Source organism: Leuresthes tenuis, unplaced genomic scaffold (genome assembly GCF_036924035.1).
Source record: "Leuresthes tenuis unplaced genomic scaffold, fLeuTen1.0.hap1 SCAF_2, whole genome shotgun sequence".
Classification (NCBI taxonomy): domain Eukaryota; kingdom Metazoa; phylum Chordata; class Actinopteri; order Atheriniformes; family Atherinopsidae; genus Leuresthes; species Leuresthes tenuis.
The window spans coordinates 20,775,913-20,792,834 of record NW_027325356.1 but is presented as its reverse complement, the minus strand read 5'-3'; the positions used below and the strand labels follow the sequence as shown (position 1 = coordinate 20,792,834).

The following is a 16,922-nucleotide window of genomic DNA, read 5'->3' as shown; positions in this document are numbered from 1 at the left end:
AAATAAACATTCACACTCATCTCAACTAATTGCATTAAGACTGTAAAGCTCGTTTGCAAACATTTGTGATAAATTATGACAATGTTTTAAGACCTATGCTGTAGTTTTGGTAAAACTTTGCAGCTCTTGTCCTGCAGTGCCATATTCCAACTCTGGTGCTGAAACAATCAAATCTCAGAAAGGAGACATTATTTGTTTGTGTTACCTTTCTAAATTAGTATTTACTTCACTACACATCCTTTGATTTAAAGTGTTTACTGTCTTTTGGCCGTGATCACTAACTTCCCGAGGTCTAATCCCAGGAAATATGACTCACTAACCCTTTTAAAAACCACAAATTGGTTTTGATGAAAGAAGTTGGTTTTTTTTGCTATTCTTTTAGGTTTCTCCCTTAAGCAAAGCTCTGCGCACATATGAAAGTGATGTCAAACTTTTCAACTGACTCTGGGCAAGAAGACACAAAATGTACATGTTTACAAAAGCATCCAACTCTAGCACACAAAATAAACCATTAGCTACAAAAGGAAGTGCAAGGAAAAGTAGGGATCTGGATATGAATCACACTGTAAATACCCCATTTGAAATAGCCAGTGCATGCCAAATAATCACAGATTACACACTATCGACCACAGATGAAGCCTGTGTGTCCATTCAATTATATCTATGTCATTAACAAGTATGAGCTGTGGCCACATTTTTTTTTGATCAGACAGATCTTAAACTGGGTCCCAAAACAACCTTTTCTCTTTATATATAATAATTTCAACATGAATCGTACCACAAATTATTTTGTTTAGTGAAACAGTGAAACTATTCGGCATGTCTTATAACCCAGTAACAATCTTGATAATAATAAAATATAAAATGGGCAATTTTTTCTAAATTTTGTTTCCTTCTTGGATTTCTGCCTCCTCATTGCTTAAATTCTTATCTTTTGTGCTTAAAAATGTATCCTGGTGTGAGTTACTAATGCCCCCAAAAAAGCCCAAGATAATTATACTTTAGTTCACATGAGCTACTCTAAATCTTTCCCATTCAAATATACAGCTTTACCTAAAGTTTCCAGAGCATGCCTATATCAAAAATGTTTGAGTTTCACTGATTTACAACAGAGACAATCATAAAGGTAATGAGATTCAAGCACTTTTGTGGTGGAAAAGACAGAAAACATCATGCTTTATTGAAGAAATAACACAGTGCCCTTTTGGTGCATGTAGGATTTCTTCAATTTGCAAAAGAAAAATATTTTTGCAGGATTTAAACTAAATAACCTATCATTTAAAAAAAGATACCCTTCTCATGCAAGGGTTGAATTTTTCATGACAGTTGCCACAGAGAGGCAGGAGATGTGCATGTTAAAAGCCAGCATTTAATTCCCATAGCAAGGCAAATGGCTGTCATTTTGCAAATGCTAGATCTCAAGGGAAGATAGGCATATTATCACCCTGGCTTAATCGAAATCAGGCCAGCGCTTTTTTTGAGATATTGCATGTGACTCATGCTTACAGAGATAGCGCCACAGCTCCATCACTGCAGGAAACAGTTGGATGCATCTTTTTCCCCACAGTTACAGGAGTCTATTTCTCTGCAGAGTACGCCGCGACAACCATAAAAGAAATACTGTCAAATCATTTTGTGCCACAAGACGATGTGCTAAGCAGCTTGGCTGAAAAATTTATGTATTATAACAATATTAGGCAAATGTTCATGAACACAATCGCTATCTGCATTCTCGAGCAGAGTTGAAAGCAATGTTTGCAAAGTGCATCAGCAGGCGAGCCATCAGCCACCAGAAGATGTAAGTAAAGTGCAGAAATCTGTGCATGCAGACGCTCGTATTGCATATATTAGAACGCGTTAGTAGGGAGGTCCTTTTGATGAAAGTGGGTTTCCATGTAAGTTTAATGCCATGGTTTGCCGAGCTCTACTTGAATGTGGATGGTAATGAGGGCTGACATGTTGGAACAGGCTGTGCTGCTCATCTCCTCCCCAGGTGCGCACAGCAGTCGTAGCAGAGAGCTGCCCTGCGCCTCAGTTTTTGCCCCTGCATTTGTCATGACAAACTGACAACATCACTTCCACGATTCTGTACTTTCTAAATGCTGTGTGTGTTACTGTGTGTGTGCAACTACTTTAGTTTGCATGCCCTCACTTTGTTGAATGAAAGGTCCCCGTTAAAGTCTAAGTAAAGCAGCAATAAATATGCATTTTGAGTTTATCGCATCACAGAAAAAAATGTATATCAATCACTCAGCCAAATATTAATTACTAAAAGAACCAAGAATAAAAGATGTTAGGCTTGCCAATGTGCTCAGATGTGAAATCACAGATGCACATGGCAGGCATTAAATATCTTTGACACAGTACAGCTGTGGACTAACTTAACAGCCTCAAACAACCGTGCAACGTTCTTTCCAATGTCAGCTATCTCCCTCTGCACACCTCCACGGATCCATCCATTGTACAAGGCCCATTGTAAACGTTACAGTGTTATGGGCAGGGTCGGCTTTTGCTGGCCTTAGATAATCATTTGAGCCCTGGTTTCAGATCAGCTGTTAAAATCCCGAACAGAAAACTGATGAAAAACAGTTTAAATGTATTTAACTTGGTCTTCAAAGACCAAATTCACAACACTCTGTATGAAGGAGTTTTCTATGGAAATTAGACTAATAAATTGGGTGTAAATGAAGAATATATTTAATCATTTTGCGGCACGTGCAGTATAACAGGTGCCAACATATCTAATGTGGGACCCTCATATCTTGTATTGTATGAAAGATATCCTAGCAGTGTCGATTAATACAGGTGAACACAAACAGGTATAAGTAACTGCAAGAACCAAAAACTACTTAAACTCTTTATAATATTTATTTTGGCAAAGCTGTTCTGTTAAACCTACAGTTCTTATTTGACTTTTCTGTATTTGCAGTGCATCATTTATTTGCAGAGTATATGTTTTTAAATTGGTGAACCAACTCCAACACAAAAACAATTGACGATAGAGAGGAACTGGGATTGATAGCAGTTTCCGATCCTTTTAATGTCAGTCAGAGTGAGATACTGATCGTGCCTTTGGCAACAAATAAAAAAGGCACTTGTACTTAGTAGGTTACATCAGTTATTTTACTGACATACATTACAAATATTCAAAATATTTACATATAGAAAATATCATTTTCTAATTGATTCATCCATTTCCCACAACTGTACAGCTGAATTTCTTAATAAAACTACAAACCTGAGACACTAAAATAAAACAATTACAGCAGGGACAGATTCATAAAGTTTGCTACACAGTAGCAAATTACAAAAACTCAGACCCATTACATATTTTAAGTAAACGAAACTCAGACTATATAGTGTTTACCACAAAATATATTGAATATACTACATTGTCAAATCTGCAAAGTATCCACCACCTATGGCTGATCCTGTTGGCAAAATGAAATGTTTGACATTTAAGTTGAGATGTCAACCACTCATCAGAGGACATCGTGTCGCTCTAAATTAACTTGTTCAGCCATGCATCATTTGTGCATGCAAATGCACACAAAAAAAAACAACTCCATCCAGTCCAGTAGTCGTTGAGTCCAGTGTTTCTTTCTTTGATCATAAAGAGCTGCTGAACAGCACATTTGTGATGAACCATTTCTGTCCAGTGCATTTCTGCAGGGCCAGTTGGTAACCAAACTCATTGTCGCTGCTCGCTACAAGCTCTAAGCATCTCTTTGATTTCCTGTTTTGAATGGATCCTCCCTGAAAAGATAAAAGCAGGCCGGTTAAAATTGTGCCAGGCTCCAGAAGAACAATACGACTTCCCTCCGATAAACACACACTGCTGTGAATGGATATCGATGTGAGCTGCTAAAGTGCCATAAGCCCGGGTGTTTTGGCTGAATCGCACTCAAAGACAGCACTTCTTCATTGGGCTCACCAGATAGCATCAGCATGGTTTGAAGGCAAAAATGACAGTGTGATTGCCAGCAATTTCTTTTACTTATTTTCCTAAGTGAGGCAAAGAATTTAGAGATCAAAAGAAGAAGTACAACCTCAAGCACAACAAAACAGACCGTAGAGAAAGGAGAAATTTATAAAAATTGATGAAGGACCCAAACAGCTATTCAATATTGTTTGAAAACACTTATAAAATAATAGAATATAATGGGTGATACATGGGTGTTAAGGGAAAAACCTATAATCAACCTATAAACTTCAATATGTTGCTGTTGCCGAACTCTGGACAGAAACGGCACAATAAAAATACAATTCTGCAGCATGTCCTCATAAAATGAAGTAGACTTTTCTCATAACGTTGCCTGGGCTGACAGGGGGCAGTGACTGAAGAAGAGACCTTCACAAGGTAATATGGTGTGGAGAGAGCTGTGAAAAGAGAAGTCTCTCCAATGTGATGAGAAGAGTGAAGTAAGATGTGCAAGGAAAAAGACCCGTGGACAGGTTATAAAACTTGTGAGCTAAATTATCGTTTCTATATTTCCACAAGAGTTTAACCTTTTGGTGAGCTCCAAAATAAATTTGGATGGCTAAGAGATTGGTAAAAAATGTTGAAAGCATGCATTTATGGGCCATTATGAAGGAATGGCCTGTGGCAACCAATAGCGCAGTGTGTGGCACAATCAAGGCTATAAAATAAAGGCCATCAGCTGTACAGACCCAGATCTGTTTCCGACCCACGTTTGTATCGAGTGTTTACTCCAATTGTTACTCCAATCTGTGATTTGCAAATAGCTGAAAGCCTATATTTAATTGAAAACAGTACAAAGACACAATAACAAATGTTTAAAAAGAATTTAAAGAAACTTCTTATTCTGAATGTTATGTCGCCAACAGGTTTTAAAAAAAGCAAAAAGAAAGAAAACATGGTTGGATTGGCAAATTGGATTGGATTTTTGAATAGGAGGCCCCTGTAAATGTAAATGTAACAAATAATCAAAAGACCATGGGATTTAATTTAATAGAAGTTGTAATATGAACAGAAGGTTGTTCAGGTGCATAGGAAATCCCCCATCTCCTACCCACCTGTTTCCAGAAATAGATGTGCAAAGTACCTCCTTTGTGTTCAAAGTTATTGTTGTTATTTTGGTCAATTTACCTTGCAACAATGCGCTTTAAACCCATAGATGAAGCTATCCTTCTGGCTCTTGCAAAGAGGACTGATACTGTTAATCCTGCCTGTTAATTGGCCAATTGTTTCCCAAACGGCCATCAACAAGGACACAACGGGGCCTGTCTGAATTGCTGAACAAACTAAATACCTGAGCGGTGATTCACAGGTCTGGATCAAGGCCAAAGTCAAGCTCAGAATTCCTGAAAAACAGGAACATTAACTAAAAAAGTATGAAATAGGGGTGCTGCTTCTCACAAAAACCTGAAGGATTTTACTATTGAACATGTATATTAATGTGTATTGTAGGGTTTGCATTAGCTTTCCTTTTATAGACAGAACAATATGCATTTGTAAGAGAAGAATAAAAAAGGAGTCGCTCTTGCCTAGCCACAACTCATACAAGCAAATCAAGCTATACACTCCCAGTGAATATACTAGATGACTACTCTAATGTAAGTCTTCCCACATTTTTTTTCCACATACTACTTTCAATAAGAGGCTTTTAGAGTGAGTAGAAAAGGTGAAAGAATTTGCTGAGAAATTAGACATGAAATTATCTTTAGCTAAACAGACTCAGTGCAGAATAGTGCAGTATTTGTAGTGAGATCAAACAAACTGTCTCTCTTATTTGTAGAATGCTTCATTTCCCACTGCTGCTATGGCTTCATCAAGGCGATCTATTTCTGTGTGAGCCTGACACTTTGCACATGTGCAGTCACAACTGTGTCAATAATTGATGCCACATTTCAGAGACATGATATGCTTCAGCCTTGCTGTTATGCTCCCATCCTGCTCAATGAATTATGCAAAGTTAACTGAAATAAAGATTGGGGGTGAAGATGTGATTTAGGAGCATAAAAAGTTTTTTACATTTTGCGACCATTATATTAAACCCACGTTGACAAATGTGGCGGAGGTGTGATTTAATGCGTTTTCTGACTGAAAGAGGAACAAAAATCTTTGATTACAATATTAGATATTTCGTAGCCAAATCAAACGGTGTTCTGTTGAAACGCACCATGCTATTTCAAAGCCACCCATGACAAAACACAACTAAGAAGTTTTAGTGACTGCTTACATACAAAAATCAGAACATGGATGTGAGAAAATTCAAAGTTCTAAAGCACTTACACAGTTGAAAGTCAGATTGATAGTTGGTTCTGCCGTCACTTCCGACAAATTACCAAAAGTAAAGCTAATCGAGAACAGAAGACTGCGTTCTAACCTTGTGTTTTCCAGTCATGATGTGTGTTGTTTTTGTGGGTTTTCACCTGAGTAAAGAGCCAGTGAAGCTTCATGCGTTTGGCTGCAGCATAGCTGCACTCGATGAGGCGCGTCCTTCCATTCACGTCCACCAGGCACTTGTTGTCATCGTCATCAACGGTGGGACTGAGGAGCCCAATGTGAAGCTGCTGAGTGCTGGTGTAGTACACATTCTGAAAAAAACACCACATCCTGAAGTGAACAAACTGTTTGGTGATGCATTCTGTATTCAGATGGCAGCTCTTGACTTTTGGACCATTACTCATCCAGAGCTTTATATGTCCAAACAAATGCTTAACAATGCCATAAATGAGGCTTGCTCTTGTGCTGTCTTTGAGTATCTATTAGGCATCTATGGGTAGATTTACATACACTTAATATGAACATTTATTCTGCTTTCCAGACTGAATAGATAACAAGGAAAAAAACAGGCAATACAAACTAAATAAGTTCATGATTTATTCAGAAACGGGCAGAAAACTAATAATTGTGCTCTGTCTAGTGAAAGCTTTCTCAACTGCTTTTTTCTTTAATTTGTCAGAGGTAACAGTTTGTTTATATTAAGCTTTCAAAAACCTCCAAATCATTTGCAGGACAAAAAGCAAAAGCATGTAATGTATTCACTGGCTCAATGCTGACTTTAGTTTGGGGTAATGACACAGGGGGAAAAACAAAAGTTGTGAAAAAGCACTAATTAAGGGAACTTACTTGAAGAATCTAAATCATTAACAAACTGCACTTTAAACAGTATTTTTTTGCACAACCTGGTCATTCTGGTCATTTAAATTTGAAGACTTCACATTAAATCGATGAAAATAAATATACAGGTTAACGTTGAACTTGTGGCTCCAAGGCAGGCAGACGTGTGTCCCCATAAAAAAAAACACATTTTAACATTTTCTTTGCAGCCTCCTTTCACATTTTAATACGAGCCTGTAAATAAAGAGCAATGAATAAAGAGAAGCTTAAAGCAATGAATAACAATTTGTTTGGCAGTAGATTATGTTCTTCTTTTCTCTCCCACTCATCATCTCGTGACCCCACAGATTTATCTGGTGACCCAATGTAAGGGCACAACGCCCACATTGGTTGGACTACAGTATTTAACTATGCACTGCGTAAAACAGTTAAAAGTGGATCCAGGTCTCCACCTCAAGCAGCTTGAACAGTAAAACAATACACCAATGTCACAGGGGACATTTTTCTGAATAATATGCATTATTATTTTGATTTTGCCTATCTTTCTTGTAAAAGGAACAGTCAGTGGTGGCCTCGGACACACAAATAATTGGTTTGCTGAGTCCAAATGATAAAGAGCTTTAAAAAACATTTTATAAGAATAAAATTGACTTTGCAGAGAGGATCATTTCTCAGAAACTCCACTGCTGGAGCTGGTGTAAATAATTTCCCTCCATTTCCATTTATTTAACCAGAAACATTTACTTTCCATCCATCCATCCATCCATCCATCCATTTCAGAGTTGCAGCTGCCATTTGACTAGAGGCAGGATACTGATCCTGAACAAGTTGCCAGTCCATAATAGGGCTTTTTTTTGGTAAACAATAATACAATAAAATACATTAATAAACAAAAAACAGGGCCATAGTTACTTACCCTGCTGGTTGCATTAGTCTCATCTTACTTGTCTTATAATGCCCAAAGTGCCTCTTGCCTCCTTCATGCCAGACTTTTAACAGTCGATTGTATGATTTTTTTTGGTTAGCACTGCTCACTTTTGGAGTTTACAGCTTCAGGCCTGCCAGGCTGTATGTGGCAGTGGCTTCCATTGCTGTGTGAATTGATATATATTTATAACAGTTTGAGTTGAAGTGCTGTACTGTCTGTTTTGCTGGCAACATGCTGTTTGAATGGTAAGTTTTATAACATTTCATGTGCGCCTTTGCAATTTTCTTTAAGCGCATTGACATTCTGTGTTCATCACTGCGCCTTGGACACAAAATCCATTGCTCTACCAAAGCTACATCAAGGAAAAGCAGCTGCGGCTCACAGTGACAAACTTTGACTGACTACAGCAAAAATGTGAGCGGTCAATAAATTTGTGTCACTATATAGTCAACCTAAGGTCTCGTTCCTCTTGATGATGCAACACTAGCACACAAAATGGAGCAGACTAGACTTTTTCTTACAGAGGAGAGTTCTAATCTCATTAACAATGCTGGTGCTATTCCAGTGCTTTGTTTAAAATGTTTCTATTTATTGCACAGATTCATACTTGGCTAGTTTAAGGTTATTTAGACTTCAGAAAGGATATTAAAAGTCGTTTCAGCTGGATAATGGGTTGATAAGATTCCACATCATCATACAGATTACTCAAAAATGACTTCCCCTGAATCACTTTTTAATTTGTACAGTGATGTTAATATCAATACAGGTGTAATGAGTGTGAAACTTGTCAAGTAGATTAAGTAGATTAGTTTGAATTAGGAGGGGCAATGTGAGATCTCTGTCACAGCAAGCTTTAACGATCTCTGAAAACAATCTGTTCAGATGTAATGGGATGGAGCGATCGATATGAGGTGGAATAGGCAGGAGAAAGTAAATTATTATCGTGATGTGCCATGAGGTGAAGACACTTTAACATGGTTATTTGGCCTAAATATATCCTGAGCAAGAAGTCCAGAGAGTTAAAACCACTGATGAAAGAAACTAATTAAAAAAATAAAGAAAAAAAACTAAGCAAACCGCTGAAGGCGGTGTATCTGATCCTGGCACTGTTGTTCACATCAAGTTTAAACATGGTGTTTTGTTTAAAATGTGACAGCTTTTCAAATTAATGTTGGACACATCACTTCCAAACAGGTAAAGTTGCTGGAAAGCAGAGAAGAGTCATTTTTCTTTCATCTTGGAAAAAAAAGGTCTAGTAAGAAAACCTCCAAGAAGAAAATAATACAGAAATACAGAGGAGATACGCTGCAGAGATTCAGAATGAATGAGAGACTGGGAGTGCTCTAACCTGTGGTGTCATCCCGTGACAAAGATACAGGATAGGGACGTTGTCATTGTCCGGGCCCTGGTCCAGGCACAGATCGCTCTTCAGAGAGTTTTTCAGCTGTCAAACACAAAAACGAACAAAAGATGTTGTAAAGTCAGTGGTCTGACCATGCCTGACCAATTATTTTTGTAGCAATCTGGTGAGATCCAGTTCATGACATGTATTTTTGACACACTGAAAAATGTTTGCATCTACGATCACTTCGTCTGAACACAAATGTTAATGAAAACAGCAAAATGTTTATGAGCTTAAGTTCAAGTCCATGTGCTAGACAGCTGTAATCTTACACACCAAGCTTTATTAATTTATTTACTCATTTTATTTATTTACTCTTTCAAGGGATTTTAAACCAGGATGCTAGAGCAACCGAAGAGTTTTAGCAAACTAATCCAAAATCCACACAATACAGGTGTCAGGTGACTGTGTCACTTTTGTACACAGTATCAATAGATCCTAGTCCCATTTCTTCCCTGCTTATTGCAAAAGAAGTTGCTTTTCCAAAGAGAATCCAGTACCTATGTTCACTTGAACCCAGAACTTGCGCAAAGGTTCAGGGTTCTTCTCCCCAAACGGGAGTCCACTTCTAATTTGCTTCTCATTTGTTGAAGAGGATTCAGAAGTGATGGAAATTAAAAGAGAAACAAAGAGGCCCTACAGATCTTACAGTATAACACTTTGTAAAAAAGTGTCTGAAAATGAGAACAATACGGTTTTGTACACATTGTATGAGTGGCAATCTACAGCGAAGATCAAATGATAGATCAGTGAGCTGCATATTCTGTGAGGAAAAGAGAAGCAATCATGCAAATCAAGTATATCAGTCTTTTGAAAGCATGGTTCACTGAAAATGAGAACTTTCTTTTTTAATATAGTCAAATTAATCATCTACGAGCCATGATTATGTGAAGGAGAATTTCCTGAAAGATTGTATGATGGCTTATAGATGTTTGTTATTGTTTTTGATGTTTCCCATTTTTTCTGAATTGCTGCCATTATGGATATGCTGGTCATGTAGATTTGGGCTTTGATTTTTCATAAATCATTTAAGCAACTACACTGTGTAGAAAACAGTTGATGGTCCACCTGTGAGCCATTAAAATTTTCAGGGGTTGAAAATTTTAGCGTGTGTATCACAGAGCTCTGCACCTTGTACTTCTCTTAAATTGCATCTGGTACATCAGTGAACTGATTAAATTTTTGTAAATTAAGCTATAAATGGGACTCAGGTGACTCAGGGGGTTGGCTTGATCCACTTGTGATCGGATCACATGTGTGGTCTGATAATCAGCAAAATCCATGCAGAGGGAGGTTGCTTCATGCACCTGCTCTCCTCATCCCTGCAGAACATTATTTAAACTACTGGGGGTAGATCTCATTGTCCAAAATATAATCCAACTGTCTTGCTTTCCTATGACAATGTATTCAATTGAGAAAGAAAAAAGATATTCATACCCCTCAATAACCATCTAATTCGAGCATGAGACAAACACCCTCATTGTGATTCACAGAATGTAAAAAATTAAATATAATTAAAGAAAATATAGAAGAAGCAATAATGAGCTTGGACATCTAAAATGTGAAACATACTTTGAAGCTGATTGATCTCAATGTTGCTTTATAAAAATGCAAATCATAAGTGTTACGCTTCAAGAACCTGACTCAGTCTTTCAGACCCAGAGAGTTATTCATGCTTGTCTTGACAAAGGTCTGCCTGATTGCAAGATCCAAACTACTCCGCAGGGAGCTCCAGGGATAGCGGTTTGTGTGAGGTGTGAATTAGGCAAACATGTGAGATCAGACAAATACACAGCTGGGAATGATTTCAGCTTCCCACCGGCTCAGGGGATGTCTTCTTCTACCTGATAATCAGTAAACCCACAGGCAGGACATGCTTCTATCAAAAGCACATGTCTAAATATTTCAAATGAGGTGAAAAACAATAAATATGCAACACCGAGTGACACCTGTGGGGACGCAGTCACAGTGTAACGGCATTTAAAGCCCTGTAGTTTCTGTAACATCATATAAATCTGAATGAAATATGTAGAAGGAGTGCAGTTGCCAGAGGGATTTTAAAAAGGTGTGACTGGACTCCTCTGATATGAGCAACGCAAATCAAAGCAATATGGAGTTTGACTGGGGACTTTTGGTTAACCCTAACCCTCTGTGAAAGATAGTGTAAATGTACACTACAACAATTTAAGGATGACATTTCTAAGTGTCACACTATGTACATAATCAATTAATTCCATCACATACAGTACTTCAAATCATGGAAAGATTCAGAGAATCCAAATAAGTCTCTGCATGTGATAGCAAGACCAAAAACAAACCTGATTTTCAGTAAACATCTTTTACACTTGTGTAATAGTAAGTTAAAACTATATCATGCAAAACATTTTTAAAGAAGATCCAGAAAATCAGCTAACTTCTCTACCTTCTCATTTAAGATTGACTGTGAGGTGCAGCTGAAAACTGTCATGTGGTCTAACAAATTCCTGTTTGGAAATCATGGACAAACACCTCTTTTAGGCTAAAGAGGAGTGAAGGAACCAGCATCCATGCTTGGAACAAGTGTGTATTAGTACAAATGGCATGGATTACTTGCACATCTAATAATGCTGAATGATATAGACGGTACAAGTTTTGGAGCAAACTTCCAGATGACTTTTTAGTTACAGGAAAGGTCTTGTTGACCAAAACAAGAAAACAATTAATATGAGATAATCCCAGTAATATGGTCCTGTGCTAAACGGATCTACCTGCGATCCAGAGCTATCAACAATGTAAAACATTTAAAGGAGGCCCCAAACTGCAGCAGCTGGTCCCTTCAGTTCTTATAAGCTTACAATGCAACGCAGTGGTAAAGACACCCCTGCTAAAGTTTTTCTTCAAGCATAATTGCTGGCAGCAAATACATAGCGAGTGTACATTTTTCCAAAAACACTGCTCAGTTGCAATACCTTTTGATGTTCATTTCAATTCAATATAGTTTGCCCGGTAAAAAAAGTGGTCAACCACTTTGACCAATACCGTACAGTGCAGTTTTAAGCACAAGACCAAATTTTGATTTGGACTTTGAGTAGCGCTACATAGGAAACCTTGGAGTCTTAAATGATAACTTCAGACAGAACACATATGCTACCTGTAAAACATCAGCATGCTTGCACTGTTAATTTAAGCATAATAACACAATAGCTTTAACCTGAAAGCACTGCTGTGCATGATTACAGAGACCTGAAGCTGATTACATGGTGGCACTGTGGACTTATTTTGATAAGATCATCTCCTGCTGTAACCATCAGGCTGACTTCAGTGCAGCTCTTTGAGGTTCTGCCTGTAGTATTTGTTTCCCTTGTTGGGTAAATGTTGCTTTTTACCCCAGGCTATGAGAAACTGAGGGGAATAAAGGTCAAATCAAATCAGATCAAATCGCCTGTGTTAACAAGTAATCCCAAATCACATTTGATTGGATAAAGTTACATGCACATTCTTGAGATCAAGAATGAGAGAAGTTTTAAAATAAGTAAAGAGTGATTATAGATTACAATAAAACCTAAACTTTTCTTCTTTGCACTGAACTACGCCGACAATTTGCTTCATGTAATGAATCCCTGAGCCGGGCTGACTAATCCATGAAATGCATACGACAAATATAGAATAATGAGGTCCACTCGCTCACAGAAATTAATGTAATGAGGTCCTTGCGATATCTTTCTGTATGAGGCCACTATTTGTCAGCATGCAAAAAAAAAAACAAAAAAAAAACAGTGCTACCACAGTGTGGTCTGTGTGCAGCTGTGCTGGGTTCATCATAGTGATGCAACATGGAAGGACAGAGGAAAAAAAGCTGTTTCAGAACAACTGGAATGGGCAAATAGCAATGCTGCCAGCAAGCCCTGTTGGCTGTCAGTTTTCCTGGCAAATATTGCAACCCCCCCAGAAGAATATAAGACAGGGACAGTTATGTAAGTTTTAGTTAATTTGTTCATCTATGTATATAAATATATAACAAGAGAATATAAAACAGTTTGTCACTGGAAGCTGTTTGCACTCCTAACAGCAGCCATCAGCAGTTATTGTCATGTTCTGGCCTTTGAAGACACTGAGTTGAATTTGCGATGAAGAGGAAACGGCAGCTTACTACTCCGTATGCAATGGTGTCGCTGTACATTCTCATCTCAGGGTAGATGTTGACCAGGTACCAGCGAAACGTTTTACACTGCAGCCTCTTCCTCAGAGCCTTCCTCTCAGAGATATCACCGATATCAATCCCCGAGTCCTGGGATGTGCAAACAGCCACGCACACACACACACACACACACACACAATATACACACAGAAGCACACAAACAATAAAGCTGGTTAGTGGTTTGTGAAGAAGTGAATCAGATATAGGGCCACTGCAGCCACTTGCAGTGTATTTAAAAAGCTTCAATGAAGTTTGGATTTTTTCCTGTTCTGACTAGGAAATCATCCAATATCCAGCTGCCTAAAGTCACAGCAGCAGTCAGGGCCAGTCTCATGTTCTTACCCTGGAAAACAACTGAGTACATTTGCCTAACCACTGGAGTTTTGAGGTATTTTATTTCTGTGTTTATTATTTTCATGCAGCTTTAGACCCACTTAACATCTTGTAGGTAATTATACTTTTTACTTCACTAACTTCGTTTCAGTTATCACATGATCTATTTACTAGTTATATGTCAGATAAAGACTATACAAGACAGAATATACAAGAATTTTAGAAAACATTGTTAGTATTAAAGAAACTAATATTCTAATGGTGTCTTTGTTTACCTCATGACACCTCAGATTTAGCTGCAAATAATCTAGTGTAAAGAAAATATGTGTTTCACCAGTACTTTTACTTACGTTAAACATCTGACTACTTCTTTCACCCCTGCGTGTTAACATCTGTCGCATATTTTCATGCATCTCATCTAACACTGTAACAGCAGGTACAGATGTTGCTGCCATAGCTCTGATGAGCTTAAAAATGTCACAATGTGAACTCAGATGGGTGCAAACTTCAGATGAACATGGCGTTGATATTTTACACTCTCAATTAGAACTGATGACTTTGTTGTGTAAATGATTCACGGGGCAAAAGCTGGGGTTACATTTCATGCTTCTTGAATGCAGCCTCTGTTAAACACCCCATTATTGACTGAATGAATTGCCTGCAGATGTTCATCTATTCATAACATGGATTTACATATTCAAACAGATTACACAGGACAAGAAAAAAAACAAACTAAGTAAACAAACAGTTGACTTAGGCTTTAGGGGATGCTACATTAAACATAAATTAACAGACTAGGATCATTTATTTTAATTGATTGCATCCAGTTTAGGATCAAATAAACGTTTGTTTCTCTCAAAACTGATATATATTTATATATATATATATATATATATATATATATATATATATATAAACATAACATAAAAACACAGAAGATGTGTGAGACATTCAGTGCTAATTAGGTTGCTGTTACCACAGACATATTTCTTAAGTAATGCAAAAAAGCCCCACATACAGAAATGAAAAATAATAACTGTGCTTGAGTTCTGCTGTTTAAAAGCATAACCAAATAAAAACAATTAATTGCATCTCAGATCTTTTTTTTTTTGACAAAGTCACAAATACAATCCAATTTAGCTCTTTTATTTATCTTAAATTGTTACTGTTTGCTTCTAAAAATGATTTTTTTTAACTGTTAATCTCACCATTGAGGCCATTTGGTTGAATCTGATTATATATTTATTCATTCAGTGGCACGTATCTAATTCAAGCCACTCTGCAAAAGACAAGAAAATCATTTCCTGTGGGCCCTCAGAAGGTGTCGTGGGCCTCGTCCAAATAAACATCTGCAATTAGAGGAGAGCAGATGACACTCAACGCTGAAACATTTAAATTAGGTGGCAGACAGTGCCTGTTGGTGCTGCAGATTCATGCCTGTGTTTTCTGATATCTCGCACAACATATTCGTTCAAGCAGATATATGGAGAAGTTTATTTTGGATATGATCCAGAATACTATATGAATTATGACTCAAAATAAAATTCAGACATTGACAAAGTATTTATGTGTTTCAAATAATAACAAATAATAGCTACTGTTATATCATAAGAAGTGTTTTTCTATGTTATTAATATATGACATTCATAAATTAGCATATGTTATTGATATAAGGAATACTTTCATATGCTCACTAGTGATATTGTAGTAAGTAAATGGTTCTGCTAACTGATGCCTTGAGCTAGTTTATGCCTGACATATAAAAATGAGGAACATGAACTGTCGTAAAATGGTTTAAAAACCATGCTGTTAAGCAGACACTGTCCTTAAAACAGTGAAACTAAAGCAGCATTGTGGTTATCTGCTAAATGGATAGTTATAAAGACTAAGGTTTCTGGGCTTTTTGTATAACATGTTTTATTTTGAGAATCAGATCGGTTTAATACATTAGAATTGTTTTTATCTCTATCTTACGTTGCAAATAAAATTCAAAATTAAAATTTTATGCATCTAATGAAAATGAACAGCCAGCAGAGGTTAGAACACTCCATTTCAATAATATTCAGAAAAGGTAAAATGACAAATCCCAGCAATCAAAGTGGGCGAGAGGTAAAGACACTTAATTTAACCCCAGCATGTCTTTCTGCTTCTTGTCTGCTTATACAGCCTATAAAACACCAAAAGAGGCCAAAGAAATGACTCCCGTGTGATACAATGAATTATGGCTATGTGACAAAGAAATTAGACCCTGTAGAGATCATTGCCTTTTTGACATATTTTCAAGGAGGAAACACTTGATTCTATTTGAACCCATTTCCTAAACATAAAGATGATTCACTCGAACAAAGTAAACATTCAAACTGAATGATCATCACCTAAATGAAGAAATGCATTGATTAGTCTCTTGAAAAAGTAAAGACACACATTTTTCATGCTTTCAAATGCTTAAAATGAAGAGGGTTTCAGATAAGGGGTCGATGATTAGATCCTCTTCATTGAGTAACAGATGGAAGCTGTCCTATCTAAACCTCTTACATGTAAGATCTAGTGTTCTTTTTGCGATTGAAGTGCATGACGGCATTAGGCCAACATCTAAGAGCTCTCTAAGGCAGTCTGAGAAAAGGTTGTGAGTGTGCCTAATTATTTAAAAAGATTTGCTAACTATTTGTTATAAATCTTCTCAAACAATAACACATTCCGTCAGAGAATGTGCAGATGATCGTGCAACTTCTGCTGTTTACATCTTGAGTGTTAGAAAGAAATCCCACAGATATGACCTGTACGGAGGTGTGCCGGAAGAAAGCTTTTGCTGTCCAATTAGAGCAAAACTACTGTTTGCCAGTGGGCATACAGGCAAAGACGAGTCACTTTGGAATGCTGTGTTCTCGACCAGAATAATAAAATAATCAGATACGTTGCCACAGTAACACGAGACATGGTCTGTCTTTCAAGAAAATTTTTTTTTTTTATTCCGGCAATAGAGCCTTGTGGAAAT

General features: G+C 37.3%; 1 protein-coding gene across 1 annotated transcript in view; it reads right to left on the bottom strand.

The window, feature by feature from the left end:
* Positions 1 to 3,010: 3,010 nt before the first annotated feature.
* galnt18b (UDP-N-acetyl-alpha-D-galactosamine:polypeptide N-acetylgalactosaminyltransferase 18b) overlaps positions 3,011 to 16,922 on the bottom strand; it is a 77,640-nt gene continuing 63,728 nt past the window's right edge. The window contains exons 8-11 of the mRNA XM_072380604.1: positions 13,547 to 13,684; positions 9,364 to 9,459; positions 6,397 to 6,561; positions 3,011 to 3,756 (exon numbers count right to left, since the gene is read on the bottom strand). Of these exons, the coding sequence (XP_072236705.1) occupies positions 3,610 to 3,756; positions 6,397 to 6,561; positions 9,364 to 9,459; positions 13,547 to 13,684 (546 nt within the window). The 3' untranslated portion in view covers positions 3,011 to 3,609. The remainder of the gene's footprint in view (positions 3,757 to 6,396; positions 6,562 to 9,363; positions 9,460 to 13,546; positions 13,685 to 16,922) is intronic.